Genomic DNA, 24,923 nt, shown 5'->3' with positions numbered 1-24,923 from the left:
GGGCCTTCTGTTTCCGGCAGCAATTCTTAGGCGATGCCACCTTAACAGAAATAGATCTCCGGAGCAGAACAAAACCACGTAGCCGCCAGTTGATCTCCCAGGATGTAAAAAGGTTTGCGCCTTCAGAATAGGATCCAAAACGGTCCTACCTTCAGGTGTTTTCATACCGAGAGATGTTCTCTCAAACGGAGAAGATAAAATAGATCTTGCCAAATCTTCATTCCTGAAAAAAGCTAAAGCTGGGTTGGAGCTGTGGGTATCTGGATGCAAAGCTCACGGCAGAAGGTTAGACGGAGAAGCTATTAAAAACAAACCCAATATGGGCACCTTTAGAAGTTTCCCAGAGTTGCCTTGGAGTTGAAGAAGGCAGCTGTCTTGACTTTTGGGGGCTCAAAGATCTGGAGAAAAGCTGCTATGCTCGCACATAAGCGGTAGGAGGGAGTGAAGCCTTGCCAGAGAAGCTCTCTCACACTGGTTGCCTGCTCCGTCAAGAGGCTTAGCAGAGGAAAAGCGGCCGGCGTTAACACACAGCCTCCCTCTCTCTCTCTCTCTCTCCGTGTCTCCCTCTTCTTGCAACAGCCTCAGTCACCGACAGCACCAAGAGGAGAAGAAAGTGGCCACAACTCCAGAGCAGAGAGAGAAGCTGAGCACCGCTGCTGGACAGACAGACCAACAGCTGAGATGTCCAACCACGATTTAAGTGGGATCCTGAAGGAGACTTTGGTCCGTCTCTGCTGGGAGCTCCGTTGGCATCTTCCCAACCTCACTCCAACAGGGTTACAACAAGAAGTCTGACATTAAAACCTTCCTGTAACTGGATTCTCTTGGATCTTACCTTTTTATGATTATTCTTTTTTTCCAACTGTCTCGACAGCTGGCTTGTTTAGAAACCCGTGTCTTTCCTGCTCAGGGAAAGGGAAAACTTGGGGTGTGTGTTGATTTCATTTTTATTTCTCCTGGGGGCCTCCCCCCCCCCCCCGTCTTCCTTCTTCGGCTGCTTTTGGAAGATTCGGGTCCTCTGGATGTTTCTAACGGAGCGTTGGGGGACCTGCCTAAAGGGCAGACCTGACGCCCGAGACTTATGGGAGGCGAAGAAAGAACTCGGGATCCTTTCTGGATTGGGACTTCAAGGAAGGATGAAGGCCCCGAGGAAATCGGTGCAGTGAAAGGTAAGTGAGAGATGGGAGCTCAAAAGTCCTTGCCAGTGAAATAGGTAGTAGATAGGAATCATGTGGGCCTATAACTAAAGAGGCAGGGGAAAAAATGCATCTTTTCAGCTAACGGTTGAGAAGGAACTCCAAAACACTAGAGAAATGGTCAAAGTAGCACCAGAATAACAGAGTTGGAAGGGACCTTGGAGGTCTTCTAGTCCAACTCCAGATGTTGTGGGGGGCTTCAACAGTGGAGGCTTTTAGAGAAGACACTGACAGGCATCTGTCTGAAAGATTATAGGGGCTTCTTGCTTGAACGAAGTTGGAAGGGACCTTGGAGGTCTTCTAGACCAACTCATGGTCAAACTAGAAGCGCCTATTGTATTTCAGATGGATGGCTGTTCAGTGTCTTCTTCAAAGCTCTCCACTGTTGGAGCCCCCTCAACATCTGAACGCAAGCTGTCTCACTGATTAGTTGAGCTGGGATTACAGAATGGCAAGCTCGGAAGGGACCTTGGAGATCTTCTAGTCTAACCCCTGGCCAATCAGGAGACCCTCTTGAAGACTCCCAGTGTTGGAGCCCCCCCACAGGTTCTGGAGAGTGAGGCTTTCCCCCCCGTTTGAGTGTTCTCAACGTCGGGAAATGCCTCCTTAGTTCTAGGGCGGATCTGTCCTCTCCAAAGTCATCTGAGTTGAATCTCAGGTTTGTTTGAGAGAGAAACAGAGCTAGTATGCCATGCCGTGATGGTTCGAGGGTTGGCCTAGGACTGGAGAGAAACCCGGATTCGAATTCATCTTCAACCATGTTGCATTCAGACAATCTCTCTCAAGCCAGCCTCTTTCACGGGGTTACGGTTAAGGCTCTTAACTGTAGGTCCCCTGAAGGTATGAAGCAGGAGGGGGAGGCCCCTCCGATGTATCTTTGAATGCATAAATCATCTGAAACCCCACAGCCAAACCCATGAGTTTTATTCTGACCAGGGCAGGGACCTCATCTAGGTCTGTGTCTTGAAGGAATTTCCTTTAGCCTATGAGTTGGCAAAAAAAAAAATGAGTTTCTATTATTGTCCCTGCTTATTCTGCCTCTCCAACCAACACCCGGAGTTGTGCTATTCTTTCTGTTCCCACAATGAACGAGATGACAGATTAACAAAGTTGGAAGGGACCTTATAGGTCATCTAGTCCAACCCCACCCCCACCCCCCCGCCCAAGCAGGAGACCCTACACCATTTCTGACAAATGTCACTCCAATCAATCTCTTCTTAAAAACCTCCAGTGTTTAACAGATTAACAAAGTTGGAAGGGATCTTATAGGTCATCTAGTCCAACCCAACCCCACCCCCAAGCAGGAGACCTTACACCATTTCTGACAAATGGCAGTCCAGTCTCTTCTTGAAAGCTTCCAAGGATGGAGCTCCCACAACTTCCGAGGGCAACTTCTGTTCTTTACAGATTAACAGAGTTGGAAGGGACCTTGGAGGTCATCTAGTCCGACCCCCTCTGCCCAAGCAGGAGACCCTACACCATTTCTGACAAATGGCAGTCCAGTCTCTTCTTGAAAGCCTCCAGGGATGAAGCTCCCACAACGTCTGAAGGCAGCTTCTGTTCCATGGGTTGATTGCTCTCGCTGTCAGAAAATTCCTCCTTATTTCCAGGTTGAATCTCTGCTTGATGAGTTTCCATCCATTATTCCTTGTCTGGCCTTCGTGTGCTTTGGATAATAGCTTGACCCCCTCCTCTTTATGGTAGCCCCTGAGATATTGGAAGGCTGCTTTCCTGTCTCCCCTGGTCCTTCTCTTCCCTAGACTAGCCAGGCCCAGTTCCTGCAACCATTCATCGTAAGTTTGAGCCTCCAGTCCCCTCATCATCCTGGTTGCTCTTCTCTGCACTTTTTCTAGAGTTTCAACCTCTTTTTTATAGTGTGGTGACCAAAACTGGATGCAGGACTCTAGGTGTGATTTTACTAAGGCTTTATAGAGTGGTATTAATACCTCCCTTGATCTTCATTGTATCCCTCTGTTCATGCAGTTTAGGATTGCATTGTTTTTTTGGAGCTGCTGCCACCACACACTACTGACTCAGATTTAATTGGTTTCCATCCATTGCTTTTTATCCAACGTTCAGACGCTTTGGAGAATAGGCTGACCCCCTCCTCTCTGTGGCAGCCCCTCAAATGTTGGAAGGCTGCTATCCTGTCTCCCCTGGTCCTTCTCTTCCCTAGACTAGCCAGGCCCAGTTCCTGCAACCGTCCATCGTATGTTTTAGCCTCTGGTCCCTTCATCCTCCTGGTTGCTCTTCTCTGCACTCTTTCCGGAGTATTCTGGTGGCAAGCTGTTCCACTGGTTAATTATCATCACTATCAGGAAATTCTTTCTTATTTTCAGGTTGAATCTGTTTCCATCCATTGTTCCTTGTCTGGCCTTCAGGTGCTTTGGAGAATAGCTTGACCCCCTCCTCTCTGTGGCAGCCCCTCAAATATTGGAAGGCTGCTATCCTGTCTCCCCTGGTCCTTCTCTTCCCTAGACTAGCCAGGCCCAGTTCCTGCAACTGTTCATCGTATGTTTTAGCCTCTGGTCCCCTCATCATTTTGGTTGCGTTTCTCTGCACTTTTTCAAGAGTCTCATAAGGTGACGCCTCTAGTTTTGATTTCTTCTTCTTAACAAGCATCACACGGCATTCAGAGAAAACAGCCAGCCCATCCGTCTCCTTCCCATGTGTTGGGAGAGGACAGGCAAGTGCAGACAGATGCTTCAATAATGAGTTTTCAGCCACCTGTCAAACTGTGGGGGATTTCTGACGAGGGTTCAAATGTTGTTCTGAAAAGAGCCCTCGATCCACATCCCAAAATAGTCCACTGGGAGGACCTGGGCTTGGAGGGAGACAGTGAATTGAAGCCAGAGGAGCCAAGACCGTCAATGAGGGAGTGTCATCCTTGACAAGAAGGCAAGAGAATGGCCAAGTTGGCAGGTAGACGCGAGTGATCGTGGGTGCACCTCGGTTCACCCACATAACACCTATCCTCCGCGAGCGGCGCTGGCTACCTGTCGATCTCCGGGTGCGCTTCAAGGTGCTACTAGTCACCCACAAAGCCCTTCATGGTAGTGGATCTGCGTACTTGAGAGACCGCCTCCTGCCAATTACCTCCCTGCGACCAATTAGATCTCACAGATTGGGCCTCCTCCGAATTCCATCTGCCAGCCAGTGCCGGCTGGCAACTACAAGGAGGAGAGCCTTTTCTGTAGTAGCTCCGACCCTTTGGAACGATCTCCCCGTGGAGATTCGTACTCTCACCACGGTCCAGGCCTTCCGCACAGCCCTTAAGACCTGGCTAGCCCGTCAGGCCTGGGGACAAAGATAATCGCCCCTCCCGAATGATGAATGAATGCTGCACATTATTTTACTCTATGTTTGTCTACGTCATTGTTTGTATTTCCCTCCCCTGATCCTATGTAAGCCGCCCTGAGTCCCCTCAGGGAAAAGGGCGGCCTATAAATTGTAATAAACCTATAAACCTATAAACCTAGACGCCATGGCTAGGAGGACCTCCCAGTACTTAAGAGAGTAGACAAAATGGAGCCACTAGCTTTTAATTAAACCCTAAGAGGACAGCCGTAAGAAGTGGGTATCTGGGTGCAAAAGGATTGGAAGAGTTGTAGAAGAGATAGGATAACCATTTGTCTGAACAGCTGTAGGGTTTTCTGCTTGAACCGGGGGTTGGACTAGAAGACCTCCGCGGTTCCTTCCAACTTTGTTATTCTGTTATGTTCTGTTAAGTCCTACTCAACCCCTACTCAACCCACCCCGCTCGTTGGCAGAAGCAGAGTAAAACCTATAATACCCTCAACCCCAAGTAGTAGAATTAAATTCTCTTTCTCCGTTTAGATTGACCTACCCTACAACTGAGGAAACACATCCTCAAAAAAAAAATATATGCTCTATCTCCCTGTGGAAGGAATCTGTGTTCTAGTACAGTGTTTCTCAACCTTGGCCACTTGAAGATGTCTGGACTTCAACTCCCAGAATTCCCCAGCCAGCATTTGCTGGCTGGGGAATTCTGGGAGTTGAAGTCCAGACATCTTCAAGTAGCCAAGGTTGAGAAACACTGTTCTAGTACTTTAGAAAGTTCTCCTCTGGCATTATGCTGGCCTGTGGCTCTATGGATGTCTGTTTTGTCCTAAGCCCACCAATCAATAAGAGCCAAGCCAAGCCAAGCCAAACCCTTGGTCATATCATCAACCACATCCTTGATCATGAATAGAGGAAGAGGAGGCGTGAGATATCTCTGAGTTGGCTCTTTTGTGGCCTAAGGATGAAAAGAAACCAGCTCAGGAGGATGGGTCACATCAAAACCCTTAGAAGGACATGAGGGGGGGGGGTCCTCCACTCTTAAGCTATCTTCTCTCAAGTCATTCGCCGTCTGTGTTTTACCTCACATGACCCTAATCTTGCAAGTTTGCTAAGCCATCAAAGAAATACCTCGTTTTCTTGAGCAGATTACAGATTAACAGAGTTGGAAGGGACTGTGTAGGTCATCTAGTCCAGCCCCCCCCCCCCTTAAGCCATTTCTGACAGTCTCTTCTTGAAAGCCTCCAGGGATGAAGCTCCCACAACTTCCAAAGGCAACTTCTGTTCCATGGGTGGATTGTTCTCACTGTCAGAAAATTCCTCTCTTATTTCCAGGTTGAATCTCTCCTTGTTCAGTTTCCATCCATTGTTCCTTGTCTGGCCTTCAAGGGCTTTGGAGAATAGCTTGACCCTTCCTCTCTGTGGCAGCCCCTCAAATACTGGAACACGGCTATCATGTCTCCCTTGGTCCTTCTCTTCATTAGACTAGCCAGGCCCAGTTCCTGCAACCGTTCTTCATATGTTTTAGCCTCCAGTCCCCTCATCATCCTGGTTGCTCTTCTCTGCACTCTTTCTAGAGTCTCAACTCTAGGTGTGACCTTACTAAGGATTTATAGAGTGGTCTTAGTACCTCCCTTGATCTTGATGTTATCCCTCTGTTAATGCAACTTAGAAATACCTCTGGCCTTCAGGTGCTTTGGAAAATAGCTTGACCCCCTCCTCTCTATGGCAGCCCCTCAGATATCGGAAGACTGCTATCCTGTCTCCCCTGGTCCTTCTCTTCACTAGACTAACTAGGCCCAGTTCCTGCAACCGTCCATCGTATGTTTTAGCCTCCAGTCCCCTAATCCTCTTGGTTGCTCTTCTCTGCCCTCTTTCTAGAGTCTCAACATCTTTTTATAGTGTGGTGACCAAACCTGGATGCAGGATTCTAGGTGTGACCTTACTAAGGATTTATAGAGTGGTCTTAGTACCTCCCTTGATCTTGATGTTATCCCTCTGTTAACGCAACTTAGAAATGCCTCGTTTTCTTGGGCAAGCGTTCCTATTAAGCAATGCAGCAAAGGCTTGGCCGTTAATCCAGCTTCTTCTCACTTAGGTCCTTGAGATAAAGAAAGTCACTGCTCAAGGGAAGGAATTGGTAGCAGAAGCAGCTCTGATGGAGCCAGTCCACATGAAGGAAGGGAAGGAGGGGTGAAAAGGTTCCTTTTTAGCCAGGAATCCGAACATACACATAAGAATGTGGAAGTGGCATGGCCATCTTCTATAGGCAGTCCTCGACTTACAAGCATTCGCTTAGCGACCATTTGAAGTTACTAGAAAAAAATTGCCTTACAGCCAGTCCTCACCCTTACAACGGTTGCAATATCTCCCTGCACGCAGGATCAAAATTCAGGCTCTTGGCAATCTGGTTGCAGTGTCTGGATCCCCATTTGAGACCTTCCCAGCTGGCCTCTGACACGCAAAGTCAGTGGCTGGGGGAAGGGGGAGACCCAGGTTCACTAAAGGACCATGTGATTCGCTTAACGACCACGGTAGTTTGGTTCGCAATGGCATGACTCCACAGCCGACTGGCTGAGCCACAAAAATGTTACTCCTAATTCTGGTGGCAAGTCAAGGATTACGTGTGCAAAAGCCCTTGACTCGGATTTGGTCAACTGATAGCTGTTGGCTCCAATTTAGAAGGACTTCAGATAAGGAGAAGCTGTCTTGTAAAACAGACTGATCAATTCTAACTTCCCCACCATCCATGGATTTGTTGTTGTTGTTAGTTGAGAAGTCGTGTCCGACCCATCGTGGCCCCATGGACAACGTTCCTCCAGGCCTTCCCAACCTCTACCATCCTCTGGAGTCCATTGAAGCTCACGCCGACTACTTCGGTGTCTCCATCCAGCCACCTCATTCTCTGTCATCCCTTCTTCTTCTGCCCTCCATCGTTCCCAGCATGAGGCTCTTCTCCAGGGAGTCCTTCCTTCTCCTTAGGTGGCCAAAGTCTTTGAGTTTCCTCTTCAGGATCTGGTCTTCTAAAGAGCAGTCAGGGTTGATCTCCTCTAGGACTGACCAGTTGGATGGCCTTGCAGTCCTTCTTCTTTTGCCCTCCATCGTTCCCAGCATGAGGCTCTTCTCCAGGGAGTCCTTCCTTCTCCTTAGGTGGCCCAAGTCTTTGAGTTTCCTCTTCAGGATCTGGTCTTCTAAAGAGCAGTCAGGGTGGATCTCCTCTAGGACTGACCAGTTGGATGGCCTTGCAGTCCTTCTTCTTTTGCCCTCCATCGTTCCCAGCATGAGGCTCTTCTCCAGGGAGTCCTTCTTCCTTCTCATTAGGTGGCCAAAGCCTTTGAGTTTCCTCTTCAGGATCTGGCCTTCTAAAGATCAGTCAGGGTGGATCTCCTCTAGGACTGACAGGTTTGATTGCCTTGCAGAACAAAGGATTCGCATGTACTATCCATGGAGGCTACGTAGCAATTGCTTTGATCCAGAGAATTCATGCTCCAAGCACATTTTTGGGAACAAACAAAATCCTGACTGGTCACTCTTTTTTTTTTAACAGAAAAACAGAATTGGAAGGGACCTTGGAGGTCTTCTAGTCCAACCCTCTGCTCAGGCAGGATAACCATTTCAGACAAATGTTGCTACAGTCTCTTCCTAAAAAACTTCCAGTGTTGGGGCATTCACAACTTCTGGAGGCAAGTCGTTCCACTGATTAATTGTTCTAACTGTCAGGAAATTCCTCCTTAGTTCTAAGTTGCTTCTCTCCTTGATTAGTTTCCACCCATTGCTTCTTGTCCTGCCCTCAGGTGCTTTGGAGAGTAGCTTGACTCCCTCTTCTTTGGGGCAGCCCCTCAAATATTGGAAGACTGCTATCACGTCACCCCTAGTCCTTCTTTTCATTAAACTAGACATACCCAGTTCCAATTTGACTAAAAGCCCTGTGGGATGAGAAAGCCATGAGGCCATCCCAGTCCCATCCCAAATTTTCTGTTGCTCATTTCCATTCTTCAATTTGCAAGATGAGAGAATTGGAATGACTGATTTTCATTCAGGAGGCATGAATGGCTAACCTCTATTACAACAATGAGAATACCAATGGCTGTTGGGGACACTAAGCCCAGCAATTTTTTAAAAGGAGAGTGTCATAATAAGCGTGAGAAATAATTTATTACATATTGCACATTTTCTGACAGTGAGAACAAAGGCTCAGTGGGCAAGCTTGCCTCCCGGAGTTATGGGAGGTTTTCAAAAATAGTCTGGACAACCATTTGACTAGGATAAGGTCTCCTGCATTGAGCAGGGGGTTGGACTAGAAGACCTCTCAGGCCCCTTCCAGCCCACGGGATCGTTATGCTATTCTTATTAATAAGCATAGAAATCTCTCATCCTTGCAAAACTCTCCCAGGCTTCGATGTCAATTTCCAAACTCGGAATGCCCCTTCAAGATATATTCAAACCTTGAAAGTTTGCACAAGACTTTCTAACATATGTTCGATGTGCCGTTCCCGTAATCATTCCAAAAATCCTTGGGCAAAACGGCACGCCCAACCATGTATTTCTTTCCCTATCAGCCGAGTGTCGAAAAGGGGCACTCATTTAAAAGAAGGCAGGGGGGAGGTTGGAGAGGGGGGGGGGAAATCACACCCAGAAAAAAAAAATAGCATGCCACAGAAATGGTAACATATTTGCACAAATGAAGAACGTTCAATTTTTATTTTTTTAAAAAAATAACCCTCTTCCTTCTGAGTTATATATTTGGAAAGCGCGTCCAACTGCCAATGTAATATTTTCACCCCGGCTTCCGTGTTTGCAGCCCAGGCTGACTAGAATAGCTTTTTATCTTTAGAAATTGGGTGTTTTTTCTTCTTCTCAGAAGCTCCTTGTAGACAGAGTAACACCCTGGGCCGCCATTAGAACAGCGAAGGTGCGATTTTTTGCAGGGAAGTTGTAAAAATCGTCTGCACCCACCCACCCCAGCCGCCGCCTGCGTGTTTTGATTCCGATTCTGGTTTCAGGCCCCTGCTATGTAAGGAGTGCGAGAGCTATTTTTTGCCTTCGGTTCTTAGAAAGAAATGTGACGGGTTTATTTACGAGAGGTGTGCGACGCCGGAGGAGGCAACGTTAACAAGAAAATAGGTCAACGTGGAAAGTTGAGGCTTTGTGTGGTCCCCGCTGTTGTGGCCTGCTTCTCCAAGGGGTTGGAAGGCAGTGGATGGGGGGGGCCACTGAGGTCCGGAGCATCGATGGCAAACCTTTTCGGCATCAAGTGCCCAAATGCGTGCATCTGTAGCAGAGGTGGGTTCCTACCAGTTCGCACCTATTCGGTAGAACCGGTTCGTCAAATCTAGCGAACCGGTTAGAAGAGATTCCACCAGTGGACCCGGAAAGCAGGCCACACCTACAGAAGAGGTTCCAAAAATTTTTGAAACCCACCACTGCCACACACACACACACACAGACAGACAGACAGACAGACAGACTGACTGACACAGAGAGAGAGAGAAAGAGAAAGATAGGAAAAAATAAAGAAAGAAAGAAAGAAAGAAAGAAAAAAGAAAGAAAAAGAGTGAGAGAGAGATGAAAGAAACAAAAGAAAAAAGGGACAGAGAGACAAAAGGAAGGAAAAAGAGATAGATAGATAGATAGATAGATAGATAGATAGATAGATGATAGATAGATAGATAGATAGATAGATAGATAGATAGATAGATAGATAGATAGGGAAAACACATGGCTGGCAAGCCACTCCCACCTGGTCACATGGCTGGCAAGCCACTCCCACAAAGGAAGCCAAACCCACAGAGTAGGTTCCAAAATTTTTTGAAACCCACCACTGATCTGCAGATGCCCGAGCATTGCAAAACCCAGAAACCAGCTGGCTGGTGCACATGTGAGTGCCAGCCAGCTGGTCTTCGGGATTCCGGCACACACATGTGCACCAGCCAGCTGATCTTTGCGCACACTCGAGCACTGGACTCAAAGATCAGCTGGCCGGAGCAGACATGTCTGTTTTTTGGCTTTTTTTTTGGCCATTTTCTGGACTCTAGTGCCTGCGAAAACCAGCTGGTTGGCACATGCCCCCCAGAAACCAGAAGAGCTGCTGGCGATGGCACGCATCCCCACAGAGAGGCCTCTGCATGCCACCTCTGGCACGCGTGTCACAGGTTTGCCATCCTGGTTCTGGAGCCTTTCTAAGTCTGAATTTGTTGCCCCCTAAGATGGAAACTGCGGAAGTTGCAACCTTCAATAACTTTTCCTATTTCGGATGTTCTGCAAACAAAAGCTGCGGTTTATCGATAGTCCTCGGCTTACGGCCACAAGGGAGCCCCAAATGGCTGTGGCTAAGTGAGGCAGATTTGTTCACGGAGACGTCTTTGGACAGTGCTGGCTCTTCAGCTTTGAAACAGAGATGAGCAGTGCCCCCTAGAGTCGGGAACAACTGGCACATATGTGCAAGGGGGAACTTTTACCTTTAAAGGCATTAAGTTTTAACATTTCACAAGATTTTTTTCGGGGGGGAGGTTGGTTATTATTGAGCACACTTTCCGCTTGTCCTTTAGCTAAATTTAGCCCAAAATCTATATATTTTAACCTGCTAGGGTAGATTAGGCCAACAGAGACTTCAAGCTGGTCCATCCACCTTCTGTAACTGTGGCTTATTACTCTGCCTTTCAAAACCATCCTTAACTGGGATTGCCCCAAATGAAGACCCAGGTTACCAAATTAGCTGGAATCAGTGGTCTGCACACTACTGAATAAAAGGAGCAAATCCTGCTTTATAAGTCCCGCTCGCTAAATTCATACCGGCTAACAATCCAAGCCCTTTGGAGCTGTCAAGCTATCAATCATCCTGATAGACCAGGAAAGAAATCCAAAGAGCAAGATCCAAAATATAGCATTAACGAGGAGAGGAGGGGAGGAAGGGAAATAAAGATATTAAATCCCAAGGAAAAGAATAGTAAGATTTGAGTTAAACCACCTTTCCTCTTTATTAAATGGAGTTTTATCTGGTTTTTCATATTGTCCTGCTGGGAGAAGTTTTTCTGCCCTGAAAGGTGAAGATTCCCCTCGCACATCTGTGCTAGTCGTTCCCCACTCTAGGGGGCTGTGTTTATCTCTGTTTCTAAGCTGAAGAGCCAGCGCTGTCCGAAGACGTCTCCGGGGTCATGTGGCCAGCATGACTCAATGCCGAAGGCTCACGTAACGCTGTTCCCTTCCCACCAAAGGTGGCTCCTATTTTTCTACTTGCATTTTTTTCCTGCTTTCAAACTGCTAGGTTGGCAGAAGTTGGGACAAGTAACGGGAGTTCACTCGGTTACGCGGCGCTAGGGATTCGAACCGCTGAACTGCCGACCTTTCTGATCGACAAGCTCAGCGTCTTAGCCGCTGAGCCACCACGTCCCTTTCTCCCTTAAAGATCTGCTAAAATACACAATCACTTGTTGAAAGCATGGGAAACCAAGCTACTGTTTCAATACTGATCCCAGCTAATTTATTTATTAATCAAATTGATACACCAGCCGTCTCACCTAAGTGACTAATATGCTTATTGATTTCCCCCGCCAGGCCGCCCCCCCCCCACACCTTATTTTAGCAATAGCAGATAGCAGTTAGACTTATATACCGCTTCATAGGGCTTTCAGCCCTCTCTAAGCGGTTTACAGAGTCAGCATATTGTCCCCAACAACAATCCAGGTCCTCATTTTACCCACCTCGGAAGGATGGAAGGCTGAGTCAACCTTGAGCCGGTGAGATTTGAACCGCTGAACTGCAGAACTGCAGTCAGCTGAAGTAGCTTGCAGTGCTGCATTTAACCACTGTGCCACCTCGGCTTGGTTATTATTATTTTTTTAAAGTTGCAAATCATCAGAAAAGTCCAGTTGCATTTGGAACCTGCCTCCAAATAATTCTGCCTATTAAATCTATTTATTACAAATTTATACCCCCCAACTGCCAACCTCTCTGCTCAACCTGTTAGGTAGCAATATCTACTCAGCTGAATCTTGTAAAGAGGTAAACGTGGTTCATTCTTAGATGAGAAATAACCAGGATGAGCCAGGATTGATGGTTAGACCGTGGCGAGTCGAAAATAATCCCATCCCCAAAAATCCCGTATTTATTTTCGTCATACAGGTAGTCCTCCAAATTCCGACCATAATGGAAAACCAAATTTCTGTTCCTAGGCAAGATAGTTGTTAAGCGAGTTTTTGGGCCGTTTTGCCACCTTTCTTGCCGCGGTTTCTAAGTGAATCACTGCAGTGGTTAAGTTAGGAACACGGCTATTAAGTGGATCTGGCTTCCCCACTGATTTTGCTTGTCGGAAGGTTGCAAAAGGGGGGGATCACTGACTCCAGGACTGTCGTAAATACGAGTCAGTTGCTTTCCAAGCGTCCAAATTTGGATCGCGTGAGCCCTGTGGATGCGTCAATGGCCGTAAGTGTGAAAAATTGCCACAAGTCACTTTTTCCGGTGTTGTTGTAACTTCAAGAGGTCAACATCATAACTCAAGGACTAGCGATCAAGAAAACGGCTTGAGGGTAGCCATGAAGTCACCCTAAATTCAAATATGACCCTAGGGAGATTAAATCTCTTTTATCAGAATAAGTGGGGGGTGTGTGTGGAAATGAATATTTGCAGATTTGTACAAGAACCTGTTTGGGAAACCAGATTCTCCAAAGAGCCGGGGGTGGGGGGGAAACTGGGCGCAGAGAGTGCTAGTCCATTACTCCTGACTTGGCAAGAAATTCTGAGTGTTGCAATTGAGCTGCCAGAGCAGGTCCTTTTTTAATGCTCCCGGAAGGAAATGCTTTTAAAGAGAGAAAAAGCACGTAAATAAATGCGAGTAGAAAAATAGGAACCACCTTTGGTGGGAAGGGAACAGCGTTCCGTGAGCTTTCGGCGTTGAGTCATGCCGGCCACATGACCACGGAGACGTCTTCGGACAGCACTGGCTCTTGGGCTTTGAAACGGAGATGAGCACCGCCCCCTAGAGTCGGGAACGACTAGCACATATGTACGAGGGGAATCTTTACCTTTCAAGGGAGAAAAACGGCTCCCAGCAGGACAATATGAAAAACCAGATAAAACTCCAATTAATAAAGAGGAAAGGTGGTTTAACTCAAATCTTACTATTCTTTTCTTTGGGATTTAGTATCTTTATTTCCCTTCCATCCCCCCCCCCTCCTCGTTGATGCTATATTTTGGATCTTGCCCTTTGGATTTCTTTCCTGGTCTATCAAGATGATTGATAGCTTGACAGCTCCAAAGGGCTTGGATTGTTAGCCGGTATGAATTTAGCGAGCGGGACTTATAAAGCAGGATTTGCTCCTTTTTTTCAGTAGTGTCCAAACCACTGATTCCAACTAATTTGGTAACCTGGGTCTTCATTTGGGGCAACCCCAGTTAAGGATGGTTTTGAAAGGCAGGGTATGTGCGAGGGGAACCTTTACTTTTGCCTTTAACTTTAATGTCTTTGTGGAGACGGAGGAAGGGAGCAATTTCCCCCACCTCTCTCTTAGGAGAGGAAGCCATCAAATTATACTTCGGGAATTAGCAGCGATCATATTTCGGGCCGTCCAGCGATCAATGGGTTTCTAGGAATTGTTTCGATATTTCTTTATTTATTTATTCCGGGGGTGGTGGTGGGGGTGGTAGATCTCTGCAAACGTCCATTGATTGGCTATTGATGCATTTCAAGGGAATCCTAAAGGGAAGATTGGAGAACAATTGGTGGAAAGAAGCCAAGGGTGTGGGGGGAAGAATAAAAGTGAGTATTTTTGAATAAGCCATTTTCATTTAGGGGGGGACAGATGTCCCAGGCAGATGGCCTTCCCGCCGAGAACAGTTTGCGAGGCAGATCTTGTGACTTTCGTCTATGCTGGAGGAAAAGGGGAGTTCAGGGTGCGGGGTGGAAGAGCTGGTCTCGAAAAGAGATATTCGGTTCAGGCAGGGGATGGGTCACCACCAGGAAATCCCAGCAACGTCACCTGGATAGGGAAGTCCAGAAACCCAGCGTGAAGAAGCCAATTGCCAATAATGGAGACCTAGTGTGGTGGAGGGAGGGAGGGGGTGGCTGAGAAACAAGCTGGTGAGTTCTAGTCCCGCCTTAGGCATGAAAGCCAGCTAGGCGACTTTGGGCCAAACCCTCTTTCAGCCCAATCTCTCAAAGGGTTGCTTTGGGGGAAAACAGGAGGAAGAAGGAAAATAGAATAGAATAGAATAGAATAAAGAGTAAAATATAGAATAGAATAGAATAGAATAGAATAGGAGAGTAAAATATAGGATAGGATAAAATATAGGATAGGATAGAGAGTAAACTATAGAATAGAATAGAATAGAATAGGATAGGATAGGATAGGATAGGATAGGATAGAGAGTTAACTATAGAATAGAGAGTAAAATATAGGATAGGATAGGATAAAATATAGGATAGGATAGGATAGAGAGTAAAATATAGAATAGAATAGAATAGAATAGAATAGAGAGTCAAATATAGAATAGAGAGTAAAATATAGGATAGGATAGGATAGGATAGGATAGGATAGGATAGGATAGGGTAAAATATAGGGTAGGATAGGATAGGATAGGATAGGATAGGATAGGAGAGTAAAATATAGAATAGAATAGAATAGTGAATAAAATATAGAATAGAGAGTAAAATACAGGATAGGATAGGATAGGATAGGATAGGATAGGATAAAATTAGGCTAGGATAGGATAGGGTAAAATTTAGGGTAGGATAGGATAGGATAGGAGAGTAAAATATAGAATAGAATAGAATAGAATAGTGAATAAAATATAGAATAGAGAGTAAAATACAGGATAGGATAGGATAGGATAGGATAGGATAGGATAGGGTAAAATTTAGGGTAGGATAGGATAGGAGAGTAAAATATAGAATAGAATAGTGAATAAAATATAGAATAGAGAGTAAAATACAGGATAGGATAGGATAGGATAGGATAAAATTAGGATAGGATAGGATAGGATAGGATAGGATAGGATAGGATAGGATAGGATAGGATAGGATAGGATAGGATAGGATAGGATAGGATAGGATAGGATAGGATAGGATAGGGTAAAATTAGGATAGGATAGGATAGAGTAAAATATAGGAGAGGAGAGGATAGAGAGTAAAATATAGAAGGGAAGGGAAGAGAAGAGAAGAACAGAGTTGGAAGGGACCTTGGAGGTCTTCTAGTCCAACCCCCTGCCTAGGCAGGAAACCCTACACCACTACAGACCAATGGTTATCCAACATCAATATGACGTACCTTCACCCCTTGAGTTGACCCAAATGCATTAAAAAGCAGAATAAAATAACAACTTCTGTGTCTCTGCCAAAGTAACCACACGGAGGACCTTGAGCCGAAGGAGATCTTGACCTCCTTCCCCTTTTTTTTTAACCAAGGGTGGCTAATGGAGGCCCTGCAGGCTCGGCCGCTGCTTAAAAACAGGCCTTTCCCCCCTCTTCGCTTCTCTGCAGGGCGCTAAATATCAGCTTTTGTTCGGCCTCTGGAAGAGAAGCAGAGAAACGGCTGTGCTCCATTTAAAAAACAAACACGGTTAAGCCAAAAAAATATATATCATTTTTTTAAAATTTAAAAAAAAGAGAATTTTTAAAGGAAAGCCCCTCAGGAATATTCTCCTTTGGGGGTGGGGGGTGGCATGAAAAGGGCCTAAGTGCTAAGGATAGCTGGGTGGCCTACTTTTTCCGCCTGCTTTTTCCGCTAATGTGGGGAGGGGGAGCCACCTTGAGACCCCCCCCTCTCCCTCCACTCATCCCGGGTTTTTTTTTCCCCAGCCCCCCCCCCCAAATCCACCAGCTTGAATCCCACAACTCAAACCCCCCTAAAGCCACTGCCGGCTTGTCATTTTTAAGGTGACAGAAGGCGAGCGTTTTTAAATAGACTGAGATAATCAGGTTGGCTGGATGTAATTTAATGTTAATTAAAATGTAAACTCAGCAAAATCAGATTTAGCCTCCGGTCAGCTGCTTGGAAAAGCTAGGGAACTAGCAGGCGGCTTTCAAAACGTTTGGCTGCCCACCCACCATATAAACCCGTTGGTCAATTTCAGCTTTTTCTCTCTCTTTCCCCACCCCCCCACCCGTTTTCAGAAATTGGTGCCAACTACGATGCCACAAAAGCAGAAATGAGTGTTGGGGGGGGGGGGAAACAAACTTAATTTAGGGGACTGGAGGCTAAAACATATGAAGAACGGTTGCAGGAACTGGGTACGTCTAGTTTAATGAAAAGAAGGACCAGGGGAGACAGGATAGCAGTCTTCCAAGATCTCAGGGGCTGCCCCAAAGAAGAGGGAGTCAAGCTATTCTCCGAAGCACCAGAAGGCAGAACAAGAAGCAATGGGTGGAAACTAATCAAGGAGAGAAGCAACTTAGAACTGAGGAGAAATTTCCTGACAGTGAGAACAATTAATCAGTGGAACGACTTGCCTCCAGAAGTTGTGAATGCCCCAACACTGGAAGTCTTTAAGAAGATGTTGGATAGCCATTTGTCTGAAACGGTATAGGGTTTCCTGCCAAGCAGGGGGTTGAACTAGAAGACCTCCAAGGTCCCTTCCAACTCTGCTATTGTATTGTATTGTAATTTAATTTAAGGAAGCTTGCTTGGGTTTAAAGGGTGGTGGTTCGCCCTTCTTTGATCTGGTTTCTTGTGGTTAAAAAGCAACGTGTTCATTTAGCGACCGTTCAAAGTTACGACGGCAACGAAAGAAGTGACTTATGACCATTTTTCACCCGACTGTGGCAGCGCCTCCGTGGTCAAAACTCAGAGGTGACTGGCAAAACCGCAATGGAGCCCCAGATTGCGGAGGCTATGCGAGACAGTTATTACGTGAGGTTTTGCCTCATTTTGCCACATTTCTTGCCACCGTTGTTAAGTGGATCAAGTGCAGTTCTTAAGCTTGTCACCCTGTTGTTAAGCGAATGTCGCTTCTCCATTGCTGGTCAAGAGGTCACAAAAAGGCATCACGTGACTCAGGGACACTGCAAGAGTGGTAAGCCCGTGCCAGCTGCCAAACCTTCAAATTTTGATCATAGCAATAGCAATAGCAGTTAGACTTATATACCGCTTCATAGGGCTTTCAGCCCCCTCTAAGCAGTTTAACAGAGTCAGCATATCGCCCCCAACAACAATCCGGGTCCTCATTTCACCCACCTCGGAAGGATGGAAGGCTGAGTCAACCCTGAGCTGGTGAGATTTGAACAGCCGAACTGCAGAACTGCAGTCAGCTGAAATAGCCTGCAGTGCTGCATTTAACCACTGCGCCACCTCGGCTCTTTGCGAGGGGGTATTATCATGTGACAAGGGGGGAGGCAGTTGTTGTGTCCTGCCAGTGGCCAGCAGAGCTGGCAGCAGAATCGGACAGTGAGAAGGTTGGGGAGGAACATGGGCCAGTCCTGGGGGCTGAGGAAAGTTCAGAGGAGGGCTCTGCGTCGGAGGCAGAGAGGAAGCTAGACAGCAGTGAGGCAGAGGAACAGCTGGAGCCTGTTCCCAGTTTGCACATGCGCAGAGCTGCCAGAAGATAAGAACAACTCAGAAAGCAGGGTTGACTCAGGAGTAAAGCCCCACCTTGGAGGTGATTGGCCCCTCCTGTAGGAAACAAAGGAGGAGCGAATGGGGAGGGGGCTTTTGCAGGAAACAATTCGTTCCTTCGGTCTTTTCAAGAGTGGAAAGTTCTGTTTGTGACTAATAGAGACTTTGTGCCAAGTTTTGCGTTTAAAAACTAGTTATCTGGCATCGCTCCAAGCGAGATAAGGTTCGTGTGGATAAACATTCCTCTGAAAGGCTGTTTGCTAAGCCTTGCTGCCTGTTTAAGGAAAGGAATCCACAGGCGTGTAAATAAAAGGGGTTTTTCAGGGACCAAGTCTCTGCTTCTTGCTTTTTAAGGAAGCCTGGCTCAGAACATTAGATTGGACGCTTTAGCACAGAAGTGTCCAATCGTGGCCTTTTTAAGGCTTGTGGATTTAAGATTTAAGATTTCAACTCCTAGAATTCCCCAGCTGGCCATCTCTCAATTCTGAGAGTTGAAGTCTACAAATAGCCAAGGTTAAACACTCCTCCTTTAGCGTTTTCAGTTCCAGGAATGCGCTAATTCAATTTGTGTCTCATTCTAATCTCTTCCTTACGTATTATTATTGTTAAGCTCTTGGAATTGTTCCAGGATGTTTTTATTTTATTTAGCAGCTCTCCAACTAGTTGGAAAACTAGTTAGCTGAAAGCTTGCCAAGCGAGATAAGGTGCGTGTGGATAAATATTCCTCGGAAAGACTGTTTGCTAAAGCCTTCTTGATTGTGAATGAAAGGAATTCAGTCATGTAAAATAAAAGGGGTTTTGCTGGGACCAAGACTCTGCTAATTGCTTTTATTTGCAGATATTTTATTATTTTTTCCCTTCTACAACATCTTACAGTCATTACATCAACATTGTTATGTCATCATACCTGTACATGTATATAATATTTCGCTTCTATATTTACACATCTTTATACACAGTTTATAGATAGATAGATAGATAGATAGATAGATAGATAGATAGATAGAGATAGAGATAGAGATAGAGATAGAGATAGAGATAGAGATAGAGATAGAGATAGAGATAGAGATAGATAGAGATAGAGATAGAGATAGAGATAGAGATAGAGATAGAGATAGAGATAGAGAGATAGAGAGATAGAGAGATATAATATAGATAGATAGATAGAGATAGAGAGATAGAGAGATAGAGAGATAGAGAGATAGAGAGATATAGATAGATAGATAGATAGATAGATAGATAGATAGATAGATAGATAGATAGATAGATAGATAGATAGATAGTTTTTTGGCTTAATTAATTTTATTCTTGTTTTGCAGCCATTTGTACCAATTGTTCCAAATTTCATAATATTCCGACTCTTCTTTATCTTTTCATTTCAGTGTTAATTTGTCCATCTCTGCACAATCCAAAGTTTTTTTTTTTTATCACTAATTCGTCCGAGGGGGTATTATTTTGTTTCCAGCATTGGGCAAATGCTATTCTAGCTGTAGTTAGCAGATGTGTTAATAGGCACTTAATTTGCTTTGTATATTTCCCTTTGATTATTCCCAGCGGAAAGATTTCGGGTTTGTATTTATATCTGTTCTCCTGTAATTTCTTGCACCCATTTCCAAATTTTTGTCCAATATTTTTGTGTTTCCAGGCAGGTCCACCATATATGATAATAAGTCCCTTGTACTTTTTTACACTTCCAGCAGGTCGGCTTCATGTTTGGGTACATTTTAGCCAATCTTGTTGGTGATAAATGCCAACGATAAAATATTTTGTATATATTTTCTTTAAGTCCTGCTGATTGAGCCGTGGTGGCGCAGTGGTTAAATGCAGCACTGCAGGCTACTTCAGCTGACTGCTAGTTCTGCAGTTGGGCTGTTCAAATCTCACCGGCTCAGGGTTGACTCAGCCTTCCATCCTTCCGAGGTGGGTAAAATGAGGACCCGGATTGTTGTTGGGGGCAAGAGGCTGACTCTGTAAACCGCTTAGAGAGGGCTGAAAGCCCTATGAAGCAGTATATAAGTCTAACTGCTATTGCTATTGTTAGTTTATAATTTGTGTTCCAAATTCTTTCCCAATCCCAATTGCTTCTTGCTTTTTAAGGAAGCCTGGGTCACAACTGCAGCCACGGTTTGTGAGCACAAACAACGGTCATGAGCCCCTTCTTCTTGTTGTAACTTTGAATAGCCACTAAGTGTACTTCTGTAAGTCGAGAACTACCTGACATTTATCCATCTTTCTGTTGTCCTTTTGTTGCAGAGGTTCTGCTCAGATCTGCCTGCCTGTTCACCCCGAAACCTTTCCCCTAGGAGCCGAAGGCGCCCGGAGTTTCAGCAGGCCAAACTCAGGGATGAGCGCAGGGAGAATCAACCCTTACAGCATCGTATCTTCTGAGGAAGACGGGTTGATCCTGACCACCATGCCGGGAGTGAACGGCTTCGGCAACGGTAAGATTCACACGCGCAGGAAATGCCGGAACCGATTCGTCAAGAAGAACGGCCAGTGCAACGTCGAGTTCACCAACATGGATGACAAGCCCCAGAGGTACATCGCCGACATGTTCACCACCTGCGTGGACATCCGGTGGAGGTACATGCTGCTGCTCTTCTCCCTCGCTTTCCTGGTCTCTTGGCTGTTGTTCGGCCTCATCTTCTGGCTGATCGCCCTGGTCCATGGGGACATCGAGAAGCCCACCAAAGACGAAACCTTCACCCCTTGCCTCCTGCAGGTGAACGGCTTCGTGGCCGCTTTCCTCTTCTCCATCGAGACCCAGACGACCATCGGTTATGGCTTCCGCTGCGTGACCGAGGAGTGTCCCCTGGCTGTCTTCATGGTGGTCCTTCAGTCCATTCTCGGCTGCATCATCGACTCCTTCATGATCGGCGCCATCATGGCCAAAATGGCCAGGCCAAAGAAGAGAGCCGAGACCTTGCTGTTCAGCCACCACGCTGTGGTGGCCATGAGGGACGGCAAGCTTTGCTTGATGTGGAGAGTGGGGAACCTTCGGAAGAGTCACATTGTAGAGGCTCACGTCCGTGCTCAGCTCCTCAAGCCCAGGATCACCGAGGAAGGGGAGTACATCCCTCTGGACCAGATAGACATCGACGTCGGCTTCGACAAAGGCTTGGATCGTATTTTCCTGGTCTCCCCCTTGACAATCCTTCACGAGATCAACGAGGAGAGCCCCCTGTTTGGGATTAGCCGGCAGGATTTGGAAACGGACGACTTTGAGATCGTCGTGATACTGGAGGGCATGGTGGAAGCCACAGCTATGACCACCCAGGCTCGGAGTTCGTACTTGTCCACCGAGATCCTCTGGGGTCACCGCTTCGAGCCGGTCCTCTTCGAGGAGAAAAAACAGTACAAAGTGGACTACTCGCACTTCCACAAGACTTACGAGGTGCCCTCCACACCCTGCTGTAGTGCCAAGGATTTGGTGGAGAACAAGTTCCTCCTCCCGAGCGCCAACTCCTTCTGCTACGAGAACGAACTCGCCTTCATGAGCCGCGACGAGGAGGAGGAGGATGAAGGAGATGAAGACTGCCGAGGCTTGGACAATCCGTGCTCGGAGGACCAGCCTGAATTTGACAGGCGGCCGACGTCTGTAGGACCCCTCGATCAAAGACCGTACCGGAGAGAATCGGAAATATGACTCGGGGCGGGGGGGTGGGCTTCCTCGGCATTTCTTCGGTCTCTCCTTTCTCCCTCCCTCTCGCTAACCTTCTCCAAAAATAATAATAATTATGCAGAACAATGCAAAAAGTGCCATAGGGATGCCTGGGGATTCGTGTCGGTTTGTCGGGTGTCGTGTTTTGTGGTCTTCTTTTCCAAAAACAATTAAGTGCAATAATCGCTGAACAGGCCGTGGGCTTCAGAAGGCGGTGGTGCTCCCAGGTTACAATGTCCCGCAGGGCAGGTCCCAAAGGGTGGCCCCCCGGGGGGGTTTTTTGCAGCTAAAACAGACACACACACATATCTGAGTTGTAAGCTTTGTGCGGGAATGGCAACACACACTGAGAAGGGAGTGTAAGGAGTCTCTCCTTTGTGGAAATTTAGTGGGTTTTTTTTTTAAGGCGATGGAAGGAATGTCCTTCTGGGTTCAGTGCCAAGTAGGGGGAAAAGACACTGGAAACATGGCGGCTGTTTGAAAGATGGTTTAATGGTGGACAGGACCACATGGCTTGAGGGCCTGAGCAGAAAAGGGCTGAGATGCTGAGAGAGTCTGAGTTTTATACCCACTGTTGGGCCCCGCCTTTCTGTTTCCTGTTCCTGTGCAAGAAATGCATCCCATTGGCTATCAGACTCCCAGGGGGGTCCTCCTGAATGTCGATCTACTGGCTCAGGCCTTAATGGTCCGTTGACCAAGGTAGGGAGGAGGATTTTCTGCCTCCCTTTTAGGGGGAATTATTCTGCCCTTTTAATATTTCCTAAAATATTTCGTTTTCTAGTGGAGGGGGTGGGTGCTAACATCCTACAAAGGCTGGTATTATCTTAGAGTGCTTCAAAAGAAGAGGAGATCAGGAGATCAGGAGATCAGGAGATCAGGAGATCAGGAGATCAGGAGATCAGGAGATCAGGAGATCAGGCCCCATGTGATTGTCTCCAATGTACATACTGCCATGAGATGGGGATCTTTTTTGCACTAAGTTGAGATGGACATCTCTTGCATGATTTTTACTGTGCTGTTCACAGGGATGGTAAGTGGGCTTCGAAGAGCAACAAGGGCAAAGTGGTGGAACTCCAGGACTGGTTCTACCATTAGGGGGAAATGAGGAAGCCCAAACGGCAATTGCACAAGATGTCCTCTATAGCAGGGGTCTCCAACCTTGGCAACTTTAAGACTTGTGGACTCCCAACTCCCAGAGTTCCTCGGCCAGCTTTGCTTGTCGACTTCAACTCCCAGAGTTCCTCATTTCAGCTTTGCTTGTCGACTTCAACTCCCAGAATTCCTCATTTCAGTTTTGCTTGTCGACTTCAACTCCCAGAATTCCTCATTTCAGCTTCGCTTGTCGACTTCAACTCCCAGAATCCCTCATTTCAGCTTTGCTTGTCGACTTCAACTCCCAGAATTCCTCATTTCAGCTTTGCTTGTGGACTTCAACTCCCAGAATTTCTCATTTCAGCTTTGCTTGTCGACTTCAACTCCCAGAATTCCTCATTTCAGCTTTGCTTGTCGACTTCAACTCCCAGAATTCCTCATTTCAGCTTTGCTTGTCGACTTCAACTCCCAGAATTCCTCATTTCAGCTTTGCTTGTCGACTTCAACTCCCAGAATTCCTGGGAGCTTTGCTGGCTGAGGAACTCTGGGAGTTGAAGTCCACAAGTCTTAAAGTTGCCAAGGTTGGAGATCCCTGCTCTTATAGGAAGACTTACGAACGGTAGAGAAATCTTGGGTGATCAGGCAACTTGGCTTCCTTTTGCAAGCTTAACCAGCTTTCCAAGTACGTGTTTCTGGTGGGCCTCGTTCAACAAATCCTAGTAGAAGCTTCCTCAAGTCATGTTCAATCCCAGGGATGCTTCCATAGGAGTCTTCTTGGCAATTATATAGAAGTGATTTTGGCCTGGTCTTCTTCTGAGGAGCTTTTTCAAAAAGTTTCCAGCCTTCAGTCCTTTGTTTTGGTAGGTTCTCCTCAACCTTCTAACCAAATCTGGGCTTGCTTAGCTTTTAAGAGTCCATTTCAGTTGCTCTCTCCATCTCCAAGTGCTTCGGGATCCTGGAGATACACCCACAGATTGCAGCCCTGCAGTGGGGGGGAGGGGGGGATGGAAAATTCTGCATGATGATGGCCCTCGCCCATCGCATCCTCCTTCCTTCCTCAAAGACGGATGTCCTGGTTTTGAAAACAGCAGATGCCCAAGCGAAACGAACTCCGCTGATTTTCCTCCCCGCCAAAGAGCTTTCGTTAGTCAACAAAGGAGGATATTCGTAGCTCAGGGTTGACACGAGGGGTCCTTGGCGCTCGCTGAGCTTGGCTTGCTCTCGAGAAGATCGCTTCGTGACCCACAACAGGTAACGTCATCATCGGTGCTAGGAAGGGAGTTGGGTATGTGGCGAGGAGAAGGAAGAGAGAGGAGGAGGAAGAGGAGGGATGGTGTCCTTGGCACGTTCTTGGAGAAGTTCCATAACCCAAACGAGGTAACATCCCAGCACTGATAATTAATTTTATCTAGTTTGGGTATTGAAATATCTGCAAGAAAACAGTCAAATGCAAAGAGACCAAGGCCCCGTAATTATCCTTCTCCTCCTCCTCCTCCTCCTCCTCCTCCTCCTCCTCCTCCTCCTCCTCCTCCTCCTCCTCCTCCTCCTCCTCCTCCTCCTCCTCCTCCTCCTCCTCCTGCTCTCCACAAACCCCCCTCTCTTCTAACATTGAAGATGTTACCTAGTTTGGGTATTGAAATGTCTGTAAGAAAACAGCCCCATAAGACCAGGGCCCCATAATTCTCCTCCTCCTCCTCTTCCTTCTTCTCCTCTTCCTCCTCCTCCTCTTCTTCTCCTTCTCCTTCTCCTCTTCCTCCTCCTCCTCCTCCTTCTTCTCCTCCTCCTTCTCTTCTTCTCCTTCTCCTTCTCCTCTTCCTCCTCCTCCTCCTTCTCCTCCTCCTTCTCTTTCTCCTCCTCCTCTTCCATCTCCTTCTCCTCTTCCTTCTTTTCCTCCTCCTCCTTCTCCTCCTCCTCCTCCTCCTCCTCTTTCTCCTGCTCCTCTTCCTTCTCCTTCTCTTTCTCCTCCTCCTCTTCCATCTCCTTCTCCTCTTCCTTCTTTTCCTCCTCCTCCTCTGCCTCCTCCTCCTCCTGCTCTCCACAAACCCCACTCTCTTCTAACATTGAAGATATTACCTAGTTTGAGTATTGAAATGTCTGCAAGAAAACAACCAAATTCAGAGAGACCAAGGG

The 24,923-nt window shown here is 46.7% G+C and overlaps 1 protein-coding gene across 1 annotated transcript; it reads left to right on the top strand.

Annotated features, from left to right (window-relative positions):
• Positions 1–432: 432 nt before the first annotated feature.
• On the top strand, positions 433–22,582 carry LOC106544313 (ATP-sensitive inward rectifier potassium channel 12). Its single transcript, XM_087728599.1, has 2 exons — positions 433–1,169; positions 20,294–22,582. Exon 2 carries the CDS (start codon positions 20,385–20,387, stop codon positions 21,684–21,686), a length of 1,302 nt encoding a protein of 433 aa, XP_087584725.1. The 5' UTR covers positions 433–1,169; positions 20,294–20,384; the 3' UTR covers positions 21,687–22,582.
• The last annotated feature ends 2,341 nt before the right edge of the window (positions 22,583–24,923 follow it).

This window comes from Thamnophis sirtalis, unplaced genomic scaffold (genome assembly GCF_051295495.1).
Source record: "Thamnophis sirtalis isolate CommonGarterSnake01/CBP01778 unplaced genomic scaffold, rThaSir2_p1.2 scaffold_14, whole genome shotgun sequence".
NCBI classification, from domain to species: domain Eukaryota; kingdom Metazoa; phylum Chordata; class Lepidosauria; order Squamata; family Natricidae; genus Thamnophis; species Thamnophis sirtalis.
The sequence above is the reverse complement of the archived record's forward strand: the minus strand, read 5'-3'. Positions and strand labels throughout refer to the sequence as shown.

Coding starts and splice junctions, on each gene's coding strand:
- LOC106544313 (XM_087728599.1), top strand. CDS start 20,385: ATGAGCGCAGGGAGAATCAACCCTTACAGCATCGTATCTTCTGAGGAA.